General features: G+C 46.6%; 2 protein-coding genes across 2 annotated transcripts in view; one reads left to right on the forward strand and one right to left on the reverse strand.

Annotated features, from left to right (window-relative positions):
• LOC129813105 (tectonin beta-propeller repeat-containing protein 2-like) overlaps positions 1-8,954 on the forward strand; it is a 42,305-nt gene extending 33,351 nt beyond the window's left edge. Inside the window, 3 exon segments of the mRNA XM_055865289.1 lie at positions 3,742-3,883; positions 4,067-4,216; positions 7,268-8,954. Of these exon segments, the coding sequence (XP_055721264.1) occupies positions 3,742-3,883; positions 4,067-4,216; positions 7,268-7,419 (444 nt within the window). The 3' untranslated portion in view covers positions 7,420-8,954.
• A 345-nt stretch (positions 8,955-9,299) lies between these two features.
• Positions 9,300-10,987, reverse strand: LOC129813101 (ankyrin repeat domain-containing protein 9-like). Its single transcript, XM_055865282.1, has one exon. The coding sequence runs from the start codon at positions 10,406-10,408 to the stop codon at positions 9,512-9,514; it is 897 nt and encodes a 298-aa protein (XP_055721257.1). The 5' UTR covers positions 10,409-10,987; the 3' UTR covers positions 9,300-9,511.
• Between the last annotated feature and the right edge of the window lie 1,352 nt (positions 10,988-12,339).

The following is a 12,339-nucleotide window of genomic DNA, read 5'->3' on the forward strand; positions in this document are numbered from 1 at the left end:
TTGCATATAAACCTCAAAAACAACTTGATATTTTGATGTTCAAATCTGGGTGGAGTTTAATGTAGAATGCCTGGTCAAGTGCACAGCCAACACTTTTATGTCCTTTCAAAGTAAGTCACCCTTCTAACTTCTGTAAATCTATTCATTCATTGATTAACCTTTCTAGGACACACGTTCCGCTAGCGGAACCCCCCCCCAACATTCCGCTGAAAAGGCAGCACGCGAAATGCAAAAATATTTTTTTGAAATATGGAACTTTCACACATTAATAAGTCCAATACAGCAAATGAAAGATAAACATCTTGTTAATCTACCCATCGTGTCCGATTTGTAAAATGTTTTACAGCGAAAACACAACATATATTTATGTTAGATCACCACCAAATCCAAAAAACACACAGCCATTTTTCCCAGCCAAAGATAGTCACACAAAAGCAGAAATAGAGATAAAATTAATCACTAACCTTTGATAATCTTCATCAGATGACACTCATAGGACATCATGTTACACAATACATTTATGTTTTGTTCGATAATGTGCATATTTATATCCACAAATCTCGGTTTACATTGGTGCCATGTTCAGAAATGCCTCCAAAATATCCGGAGTAATTACAGTGAGCCACGTCAAATAACAGAAATACTCATCATAAACTTTGATGAAAGATACATGTTTTACATATAATTAAAGATACACTTGTTCTTAATGCAACCGCTGTGTCAGATTTTTAAAAAACTTTAGTAAAAAGCACACCATGCAATAATCTGAGACGGCGCTCAATTTAACAACATTTCTCCGCCATGTTGGAGTCAACAGAAATACGAAATTACATCATAAATATTCCCTTACCTTTGATTATCTTCATCAGAATGCAATGCCAGGAATCCTATTTCCACAATAAATCGTTTTTTTTGTTCGATAATGTCCATTACTTATGTCCAATTAGCAACTTTAGCTAGCATGTGAAGTACACGTGTCCAAACGCTGGCGCGGATGCAGGCAACGTCGGACGAAAACTTCAAAAAGTTATATTACAAGTCGAATAAACTGGTCAAACTTAGTAGAGAATCAATCTTCAGGATGTTGTTATCATATATATCCAATAACGTTCCAACCGGAGCATTTCTTCATGTCTGTATAAGTAATGGCACACATGGCCATTCCATGACTAGCGCGCGTGACCAGGAACTAGCATTCTGCCAGACCACTGACTCAAATAGCTCCCATCCAGCCCCACATCACACTAGAGCAGGGGTGTCAAACTCATTCAACGGAGGGCCTAGTGTCTGCAGGTTTTTGTTTTTTCCTTTCAATAAAGCCCTAGACAACCAGGTGTGGGGAGTTCCTAACTAATTAGTGATGTTAATTCATCAATCAAGTACAAGGGAGGAGCAAAAACCCGCAGACACTCGGCCCCCCCGTGGAATGAGTTTGACTCCTGTGCACTAGAGGCTTCATTCCACGTTCTCCTGACTGTTGACATCTAGTGGAAGGCGTAGGAAGTGCAAACAGATCCATATATTACAGGGAATTGAATAGGTGATGACTTTCACATCGACCCTTCTCAGAATTCTCACTTCCTGTTTGGAAGTTTGCCTGCCATATGAGTTCTGTTATACTCACAGACATAATTCAAACAGTTTTAGAAACTTCAGAGTGTTTTCTATCCGATAGTAATAATAATATGCATATATTATCATCTGGGACAGAGTAGGAGGGAGTTCACTATGGGCACCAATTCATCCAAATGTGAAAATGCTACCCCCTATCCCAAAGAAGTTTTAACAGCTGCCCATACCGTGCCACAATGGCAAGATAAAGTAAGATTTCTCCATTCCTGCATACGATTTAGTGTGTATTGACTTATTAATAATGAACTGTTGTTACTGTAAATGGTTAGTGTACTGATATATCCTATCTAACCATTGGTAATCTTATTAAATGATGCTATGGAGCCAAAACAACAGTATATGTTGCTAGACTAGAGATATCCCTAGCTATAGTTAGTCTTTGGTTGCACATCTCACTAGCAGGAATGAAGCAAGGGTGTAAATATATCCTATCACTGTTTACAGCTGGTCTCCAGCTACCCAGACCTGTCTGATCAGCCTGGTAGGGTGCTGTGGGTGTGTCCAGCTACCCAGACCTGTCTGATCAGCCTGGTAGGGTGCTGTGGGTGTGTCCAGCTTACACCTGTGCAAATCTGTGTGCATAACAATGGAATTAAACATCCAACCAATGCCTCAGGAGTTGTGCTGTAGATCCACCACACACGCAGAGGGTTGTGGGGTCCTGTCCAGAAACAACCCCTAGCCCCAGAGAATTGGACAGGTGTAAGCTATACCACCAAAATTCCACCAAGCCTATCAGAGGGTTAGGTGGAGCTCTCACCGTGTCACCACCCATCAATCCCTCTCAGATCTCCACAAGTGTCTAGACTCTGGGCAGTCGGGGCTATGGGTTGTTTCTGGACAGGCTATGGGTGTTATGGTAGCTCAGTCAGTCAGTCTGGCACTGTCAAAAACATGTAATAGCTGTCAAATACTCGAGAGAGTGTGAGAGGAGAGTGATGAGACCGAGAGAGTGTGAGAGGAGAGTGATGAGACCGAGAGAGTGTGAGAGGAGAGTGATGAGACCGAGAGAGTGTGACAGGTGAGTGATGCAACAGTTTTTTAAATTTGTTTTTATTTAACCTTTATTTAACTAGGCAAGTCAGTTAAGAATACATTCTTATTTACAATGACAACCTACTCCGGCCAAACATGGATGATGCTGGCCCAATTGTGCACCACCCTATGGGACTCCCAATCACGTCCGGTTGTGATACATCCTGGAATCGAACCAGGGTCTGTAGTGACGCCTCTAGCTCTGAGATGCAGTGCCTTAGACCGCTGTGCCACTCATGTTAGAGAGTGATGGGTGAGGGATGTTTCCTCCGTTCCGAAGGTTCTTCCTCTTAGGCTTCAATGCACTTTCAAGGAGAGACAAGAAGTGGAGGGAATAAGGATAGAGGAAGCAAGAATGGGATGTCTAGTTTTCACACACTTCTTGAAGAGTTTACTAATTATAATGATTTAATTATTGGATATTATTATTGTCAATGATGTTGTTTACAGAACCCACTGTATTATATTATTATATCGACTTTTAGAAAATAGAGATGCTGTTTATCTTTTCAATTCTAATGGAAGGTTAAGCATGGCTATAAATGATAGAGAAGTTGACTAAAGCACAAACAGACCTGGCTACTAGGCATGACAAAGAAAACATGCAGTATCCATGTTAGATGTGACATTTGAATTACATGTAGATGTTTTGTTGTTGCTAGGAGTTATGGTCTCATTGTGCCTTTTATACACTCATATTCCTTTTACATGTGAAGCTGCAAGAAAATCATATTTAAATGTATATCAAACCATTTTGAAGTGTTGACCCTGATGTCACAAATTGTCCCCTTTTATTTATAGAAAGACCAATATGATTGCCTACATTGTACATCTGCCTGCATTTGATTAATACAGTGATGGTTGCTTATGTATTTTATTTTTAAGTCAATCCTCATATCTTCAGACTGTTTAAGAAAATAGTTTTAGCATTTTACTATAGATATTGATGATAAAGTAATTCTGGAGACATACCAGACAAAAATATTTGACCCTCACACTGAGTTTATAGTTCAGCCCATGATATCTCCTGTTGTGCTCTGTTGTTGACACCGTCATGGTTTCCTGCTCCATCAGCCACTAGGAGTGCATTTTATTAGAATCCACACCAGTCCCAACGACAGAATGCTGTGGGCCATGGACAACAGAGGGAACGTACATGCCCGCACGGGAATCACAGACAAGATGCCTATCGGCACAGACTGGGAACACATTCCAGGTAAATTACCTGACGATTGACCGACTAGTCAGACACCCAATGATAATTAATAACACCTTTGTCCGACTCCAAAGACTTTGTAATCTCCATATTCATAAGCGGAAGATCAGACACCCATTCATAAAACCTTTGTCCAAAGACTAGATCATAATCTTTCCTTTCGTTTATCCAAATTATTCCCAGGCCTGCAGGCCAATCAGCTGGTGCTGAGTGTGAAGACTGTTTGGGTGCGCTGCCCCAACAGGGAGGTGGCGAGGCGCTATGGTATCACTGACAAGAACCCAGCAGGGGACTACTGGAAGAAGATACCAGGCCTGCTCAACTGGCTGACAGGTGAGTGATGAGGGAGAGAGAGGTGAGGGAGAGAGAGGTGAGGGAGAGAGAGGTGAGTGATGAGGGAGAGAGGTGAGTGATGAGGGAGAGAGGTGAGGGAGGGAGAGGGCGCGAGAGGGAGGGAGCGCTCGCGAGGGAGCGGGCGCGAGGGAGCGGGCGTGAGGGAGAGAGCATCGAGAGGGAAACAGAGTGCGCCAGAGGTGGGTGAGAGAGAGAGCCCGCCAGAGGTGGGTGAGAGAGAGCGCGCGCCAGAGGTGGGTGAGAGAGAGCGAGCGCCAGAGGTGGGTGAGAGAGAGAGCGCGCGCCAGAGGTGGGTGAGAGAGAGAGAGCGCGCCAGAGGTGGGTGAGAGAGAGAGAGCGCGCCAGAGGTGGGTGAGAGAGAGAGCGAGCGCCAGAGGTGGGTGAGAGAGAGAGCGCGCGCCAGAGGTGGGTGAGAGAGAGAGAGCGCGCCAGAGGTGGGTGAGAGAGAGAGCTCGCGCCAGGGGTGGGTGAGAGAGAGAGCGCGCGCCAGGGGTGGGTGAGAGAGAGAGAGAGAGCCAGAGGTGGGTGAGAGAGAGAGAGAGCGCGCGCCAGAGGTGGGTGAGAGAGAGAGAGAGCGCGCGCCAGAGGTGGGTGAGAGAGAGAGACAGCGCGCCAGAGGTGGGTGAGAGAGAGAGAGCGCGCCAGAGGTGGGTGAGAGAGAGAGAGCGCGCCAGAGGTGGGTGAGAGAGAGAGAGCGCCAGAGGTGGGTGAGAGAGAGAGAGCGCGCCAGAGGTGGGTGAGAGAGAGAGAGAGAGAGAGCGCCAGAGGTGGGTGAGAGAGAGAGAGAGAGAGAGAGAGAGAGCGCGCCAGAGGTGGGTGGGTGAGAGAGAGAGAGAGAGAGCGCGCCAGAGGTGGGTGGGTGAGTGAGTGGGTGAGAGAGAGAGCGAGTCAGAGGTGGGTGAGAGAGAGAGAGCGCGCCAGAGGTGGGTGAGAGAGAGAGCGTGCCAGAGGTGGGTGAGAGAGAGAGAGAGCGCGCCAGAGGTGGGTGAGAGAGAGAGAGAGCGCGCCAGAGGTGGGTGAGAGAGAGAGAGAGAGCGCGCCAGAGGTGGGTGAGAGAGAGAGAGCGCGCCAGAGGTGGGTGAGAGAGAGAGAGCGCGCCAGAGGTGGGTGAGAGAGAGAGAGCGCGCCAGAGGTGGGTGAGAGAGAGAGAGCGCGCCAGAGGTGGGTGAGAGAGAGAGAGCGCGCCAGAGGTGGGTGAGAGAGAGAGAGCGCGCCAGAGGTGGGTGAGAGAGAGAGAGCGCGCCAGAGGTGGGTGAGAGAGAGAGAGCGCGCTCCAGACGTGGTTAAAAGAGAGAGAGAGAGAGCGCGCCAGAGGTGGGTTAGAGAGAGAGAGAGCGCGCCAGAGGTGGGTTAGAGAGAGAGAGAGCGCGCCAGAGGTGGGTTAGAGAGAGAGAGAGCGCGCCAGAGGTGGGTGAGAGAGAGAGAGAGCGCGCCAGAGGTGGGTGAGAGAGAGAGAGAGAGCGCGCCAGAGGTGGGTGAGAGAGAGAGAGCGCGCGCCAGAGGTGGGTGAGAGAGAGAGAGAGCGCGCCAGAGGTGGGTGAGAGAGAGAGAGAGAGCGCGCCAGAGGTGGGTGAGAGAGAGAGAGAGAGCGCGCCAGAGGTGGGTGAGAGAGAGAGAGAGAGCGCGCCAGAGGTGGGTGAGAGAGAGAGAGAGAGCGCGCCAGAGGTGGGTGAGCGAGAGAGAGCGCGCCAGAGGTGGGTGAGCGAGAGAGAGCGCGCCAGAGGTGGGTGAGAGAGAGAGCGCGCCAGAGGTGGGTGAGAGAGAGAGCGCGCCAGAGGTGGGTGAGAGAGAGAGCGCGCCAGAGGTGGGTGAGAGAGAGAGCGCGCCAGAGGTGGGTGAGAGAGAGAGCGCGCCAGAGGTGGGTGAGAGAGAGAGCGCGCCAGAGGTGGGTGAGAGAGAGAGCGCGCCAGAGGTGGGTGAGAGAGAGAGCGCGCCAGAGGTGGGTGAGAGAGAGAGCGGGCCAGAGGTGGGTGAGAGAGAGAGAGAGAGCGCGCCCGAGGTGGGTGAGAGAGAGCGCGCCAGAGGTGGGTGAGAGAGAGCACGCCAGAGGTGGGTGAGAGAGAGCACGCCAGAGGTGGGTGAGAGAGAGAGAGATCGCGCCAGAGGTGGGTGAGAGAGAGAGAGCGCGCCAGAGGTGGGTGAGAGAGCGCGCCAGAGGTGGGTGAGAGAGCGCGCCAGAGGTGGGTGAGAGAGCGCGCCAGAGGTGGGTGAGAGAGCGCGCCAGAGGTGGGTGAGAGAGCGCGCCAGAGGTGGGTGAGAGAGCGCGCCAGAGGTGGGTGAGAGAGCGCGCCAGAGGTGGGTGAGAGAGCGCGCCAGAGGTGGGTGAGAGAGCGCGCCAGAGGTGGGTGAGAGAGAGCGCGCCAGAGGTGGGTGAGAGAGCGCGCCAGAGGTGGGTGAGAGAGCGCGCCAGAGGTGGGTGAGAGAGAGAGAGCGAGCGCCAGAGGTGGGTGAGAGAGAGAGAGCGCGCGCCAGAGGTGGGTGAGAGAGAGCGCGCCAGAGGTGGGTGAGAGAGAGAGAGCGCACGCGCCAGAGGTGGGTGAGAGAGAGAGAGCGCGCGCGCCAGAGGTGGGTGAGAGAGAGAGAGCCAGAGGTGGGTGAGAGAGAGAGAGCGCGCGCGCCAGAGGTGGGTGAGAGAGAGAGAGTGCGCGCCAGAGGTGGGTGAGAGAGAGAGAGCGCGCGCCAGAGGTGGGTGAGAGAGAGAGAGCGCGCGCCAGAGGTGGGTGAGAGAGAGAGCGAGCCAGAGGTGGGTGAGAGAGAGAGCACGCCATAGGTGGGTGAGAGAGAGAGCGCGCCAGAGGTGAGTGAGTGAGAGAGAGAGAGAGAAAGTGATAGTTGAGTGATGAGAGGCATTGTTAATGCTTGGCTTGCTGTTCCATTGTGCACATTTGAGATCTACTACATTGCAGTCAGAATACTGATCTACAAATCATCCCAAATAACTTCTTGTTAGGGGATCAACATTAGAAAATTGTGTGCCTCTGCTTCGCCTTGCTCAAACTGATCACCTCCAACATACTGATTGTCCCACAGTGACACCCATGGACGAGCTGTGGGCTGTGAGTGTTTCTGGAGGTCTGAGGCACCGGCTCACCGAGACCCTGGTGCACAACACCATCAATTCCCATGTCAACACAGGCTCCCTGAGCAGAGAGGACCTGGAAGAGGAGTGGGAGGTCATCTAAAGAAGACTGAAATTGTGTTCTATTCCCTATATAGTGCACTGCATTTGACTAGGGACCATAGGGCTCTGGTCAAGTCGTGGACTATGAAGGGAATAGGGTACTATTTCTCACATCTCTCCCCAACTGAAACAACCACTCTTTATTAATATTCATTTTCACTGCTGAAATGGGCTGCATTGCAATTATTGGTGGGCACTTTATCTACTGTATGTCTTTTTAATGTTATCATCCTATGTACAAAGTAGATTCTAAGGCAACTGCTTGGTGCTTATGAATCAGTACGGATTGCACAATGGCTTTGTGGACAGACAGGATGGGATAATTGGTGTTACCAAGGGAACGGGGTGTCTCCCAGACCACCTCATGCTGTGTACAACCAGTGTTTACTTTTAACCTAACCCAACCAATCCCTATTGAATTTAATTTAAGGAATGAATTGTTATATTCGTTTTAATATTTTTTTTATTGGTGACGTTTTAGGAATGCTATTTTTTTCCTTCATTTTAGTTAGTTTGCACTTTAATTGAAGTGGGAAGGTAACTGCACTCCCAATACAGCACTAGTCAAGACTTGCTACCCTGAGACCGTACACAGCGTTAGTCTAGACTTTATACCCTAAGACAGTCTGTTGTTTTCTTAGAAAACGTCCTCTCCCAAAGGAACTTACTGTAGCTCTTGTATTGTTTTTTACATATCGATTTATTCCGATGAATACTGTACGTACCACAACACACTTAGAGCCTTCCAAAAGGGTATCTTCAATTAAATATTTAGATCTGTCATACCTCTAGTCCAGTTGAACTACTATCACAGGAGTTATATAGGGCCATGGTCTTTGAATTATGTTTTCATGTTGTTTTAATGGAAACTACGATGGTAGTATGAAGGAGATCCATTTAGTTTTTTTACTGTTTATAATAACACAGATGTAACGTGACTGGAAGTACTTGAATGGAGAAATGTATCATGTTAGTCATTTAGTGCAAGGGTAGCATATAAGTGTAGGTGCTTACTGTGCACATATTGATTGATGTTTCCTTTTTTACTGTGGAATACTGTGCTCACTAAGGAAGGGATATTTGCAGGAGTTTGTTCTGGGAGATTTATAACACGTGTATTTTGTATAACTACCAGAAAGGGAAATGAACCAAATAATTTATTCCGTCTTAATACAGTTACTGTATAATTAAGGGAATCATGCATTTAATGGTATCATATTGTTGCTTCTGAATACTGTGCTATTTAATCCTTAGGAGTTTGCCAGTTCAATTCAGATTGACAAAGTCCGGGCTAGAAGTAGTGCACAATATAGATGAATAGGGTGCCATTTGAGATGAAAAACCAGATGAAAAATTGAATGACAGATGTTTTACACTAGACAGGAAAACCCAAAATTCGAGTTGAAGTATCCCCTCTGTGTGTCTATATGGGATTCCATGGGATATAGAGCACTGCAAGTCCACTGAATCCTGTTGTATGAATCTATGCCTCTCCTCAGTATGAATGAACTTCCTTAATAAAGGTGTTTACAGTGACTCTGCCTGATGGGGCTGTATGACCTCCATAGGACTGCACATTTTTACTCTAGCCCATCACTAACACAGTGCTGATCTGGAACAAAATTGTGGGGGCCTAGGACAGGACTGGAGCTGAGAATGTTTTCCTTCGGACCATGAGCCGTGCGCAAAAAGCACATTCAAACCATTGTGCCATGTTATGGGTGACACGTTCATTTTTGGACCTAGTCTACTATTGTTTCTGTAGGTCTAACACAACACTTCTCAGTTGCCTGTGTAATAACATTCTCTGCACTGCTTCACTCCACAACCACCAGATAATGGCGAAGTATATTCTGGATGACAGAAAACAACTGCAACAGGTTCTCTTGTGTACACAATAATACTCTTATTTACATTGCAACATTCAATTCACTCTACTTTAAAGTATGACAAGTCAGGATGTGTATTCTATAGTGCATTGTTTTTAAACATCAAAATGAAAACCTTTGAGTTGTTGCTATTTACAAAGCTGCATACTGCATTGTAATAAATCGTTCACACCATAGCCAAAAAGAAACCTTTGAGTCCTGTAGTCAGTCAGGTAGTTTTGTCTGAGAGAATCTTTGTCTGGCATACTGGTGTAGCCTGAAGTCCAGTGGATTCAGAAAGTCTGGCAGAGAGTCCAACTGTTTAACAGGTATAGACTGGGTCATCTTATGCATAGCCTGAACAAAAAGAGAGGGAGGCGATAGTTCTAAGAGCCACTGGAACGCCTGCTCTCCAATAAGACTCTGCCACAGCCCTGGATTCTTCTGCAACTGTCCCTTCATTTGAAAAATGAATTTTGGCATGAAGAGAATGAGGTAACCAAGGCAGACGTGCTTGCTACGCATGTCAGGCTCGCCCTGGCGTATCTGATTTAGGAGGCAGTCCAAGGGGGTGTTCCCATCTCGGTCTGTGACATAAGGACATGCACCGTGTCCTAGTAACATAATCAAACACTCAGGGCGCACCAGTTCAGACGCCAGATGTAATGCGTCTTTGCCTCCTTGCATATGAAAACATCCACGGGTGTTCAAGTAGCTCTGGCGCTCACTATGAGAGAAGTCTTTTAGGGAGTCCATGATCATTTTCAGGATAGTAATACGATTATAGCGGACAGCTACTGTGAGATGCGGTGTTGCTGATGCTTGGCAGCAGCAGAAGCTTTGACTGGGCATCTCCAGTGCACCGACAGAGTATCTGTTGAGGAGGAATTTGGCGTATTGTTGATGGTCGTGAACAAGTGCATACAGAAAAGCCTCGGGTGGAGTAAAAGAGCACGCCCGCCCTTCTTCCCAATGAAACACTTCCATTGTCCGCATGTCCTCGAGCACCCATACTGGTAACAGGTCCCGCACTGCTTGGTAGAAGGCAAAGGAGGTTCTTTGGCACTGTTTCTCTGATTTATAATCGGCTCGGCTGTCAAACACACCTAGATCGTAAGGCATTGCTACTGTGTTCGGCAGATTCCTTTAATTTCTGAATATACCTTTTTTTGCAAGGTATAGCCTAGCACCTCTGTGCCAGCTCTGTTAACATCAACACAGGATGCGCCCTCTCTCTCTCAACAGTTATACATATATAAAATAATCAATAGCTGAATTTAGGGAACTTGTATTACACACGGCAAAAAGTTTTTCAAATAAAAATGAACGCCTATAGCAAACGTAACGGTCTGTCTCGCTGCTCTTGGAGTCTGTGTTCAGTATGTTTCCGCTGTTATTGACTTGCTTCAAACCCTTTTCAGACTCCATCGGCAGTTTATATACCTTTGCTGGTGACGAACGATAGTGGAACTTCCTTCACGACTGCCCTCGTTGGTCGCTCACTGCGTCAACAAATATCCCCATTGGCTGTCTGATGACGACTCGGTGAGATGGTGAATGTGAGATGAAATGTGACGTCCTCAGTTCCAAGTGCCGTTAACTTTAAAGTATGTGTTTAGTGAGCGATTTGTTTGGGCGACGTGCTATCGCCCCCCTATCGAATGTCCCCAGTGCGTACAGAACCGTCCGGTGTACAGGACGCACGTTAGGTTGTGGGTCGGCAGTGCATTATGTAATTGAGCGTCTGGTGCAACGCGCCGCCTCGGTTTCATAATTTCAAGGAATTTACATCTTGTTTAGGTCGTGTTGTGTCGTCAGGATTAGGTTAAATCTATCGACTGTAGACCTATAAAACAAGATATACCACACCAATAACATGGACTACAGGTCTAGACAGGCAACAATGTAGGTTTTTGAAAGTGTTTTTTAAACGTTGACATTCAAATGAACCTCAAATTGTGTAACAGCTTGTAGGTTCGTGCAAAAGTCAAATGTACGTGTTATATAACGTATTAGTTTTAGTAGCTTCAGTATAGGACAGACAATTATAGGCGTATTTTCGATAGTCCACCACGCCATCTGTCTGGTGAATACGTGTAATTACATGTCATAAATAACCTTGAATTGACAAAGTAGCATATGATCATCTTCACCCTCATCACCCATTTAAATTAATTTTCAAACATACAGCTTACAATATGTCCATACATCATGGTATGATCAAATCTGACCTGTTGACATGATTTATTATGAGCCATGCAGAAGTGTAAATGCACTTTAAAATGGGTTATGAAGTGGGAAATCAGTGTAAAATTGGTTCTGAATCAGCTAATTAAAATATGTAGTAAAATATATTATTATAGCATCCTTTCTGTTACTGGCCCAATGCTGTAACCACTAGGCTACCTTCCGCCCATACTGGTGTGGAGTTGCATGGGCTTCTACTGTTCTCCATATTCTACTTGAGCATGGTTTTGAGTAATAGCAATCTTCATTTCCCAGTGACTATGTCCCAGTGACGATGCAAACAGACACAGTGATGTTCCATAGTCATAAACCCAACCCTACTAACATGACATTATGGCATGGGTAATCTGTGTAGCCTATGTAATGAGAAATTGAAGATCACTGACGATAATATTTAGATTTAGCGTATAGATGTGAGCATGACTTCTGCAGCTAGATGGGGCTGGGCTATACTGTATAAAATAGGCCACGTTACAGTTCAGAAGAAGCATGATGGATGAGTTTTTGATTAAATGAATGTTAAGCGGAGAATGAAATACATCAGAATCTGTTATCACCACATCTGTGTGGGAATAACAATGGAAAAAGCATAAGAGCAGAGGAAAAAACAAAACACATTTCGTATCTTATTCATGTATCTGCACAGATACAGTGCCTTCCAGAAGTATTTGGCCAGTGAAGTAAAAAAAAAAAAAGATATAAATTAATATCAGGTAAAAAATTTGCCTATAGAAAGTATTTCCTATATCTATGGGAGGACCCCCATTTAATAGCTCAAGTAGGCTATTGAGCTCCCCAAATATTGT

This window comes from Salvelinus fontinalis, chromosome 16 (assembly GCF_029448725.1).
Source record: "Salvelinus fontinalis isolate EN_2023a chromosome 16, ASM2944872v1, whole genome shotgun sequence".
In the NCBI taxonomy this organism is placed as follows: Eukaryota; Metazoa; Chordata; class Actinopteri; order Salmoniformes; family Salmonidae; genus Salvelinus; species Salvelinus fontinalis.

Bases quoted from the DNA above. Each gene is read 5' to 3' on its own strand.
- LOC129813101 (XM_055865282.1), bottom strand. From the start codon at position 10,408: ATGCCTTACGATCTAGGTGTGTTTGACAGCCGAGCCGATTATAAATCA.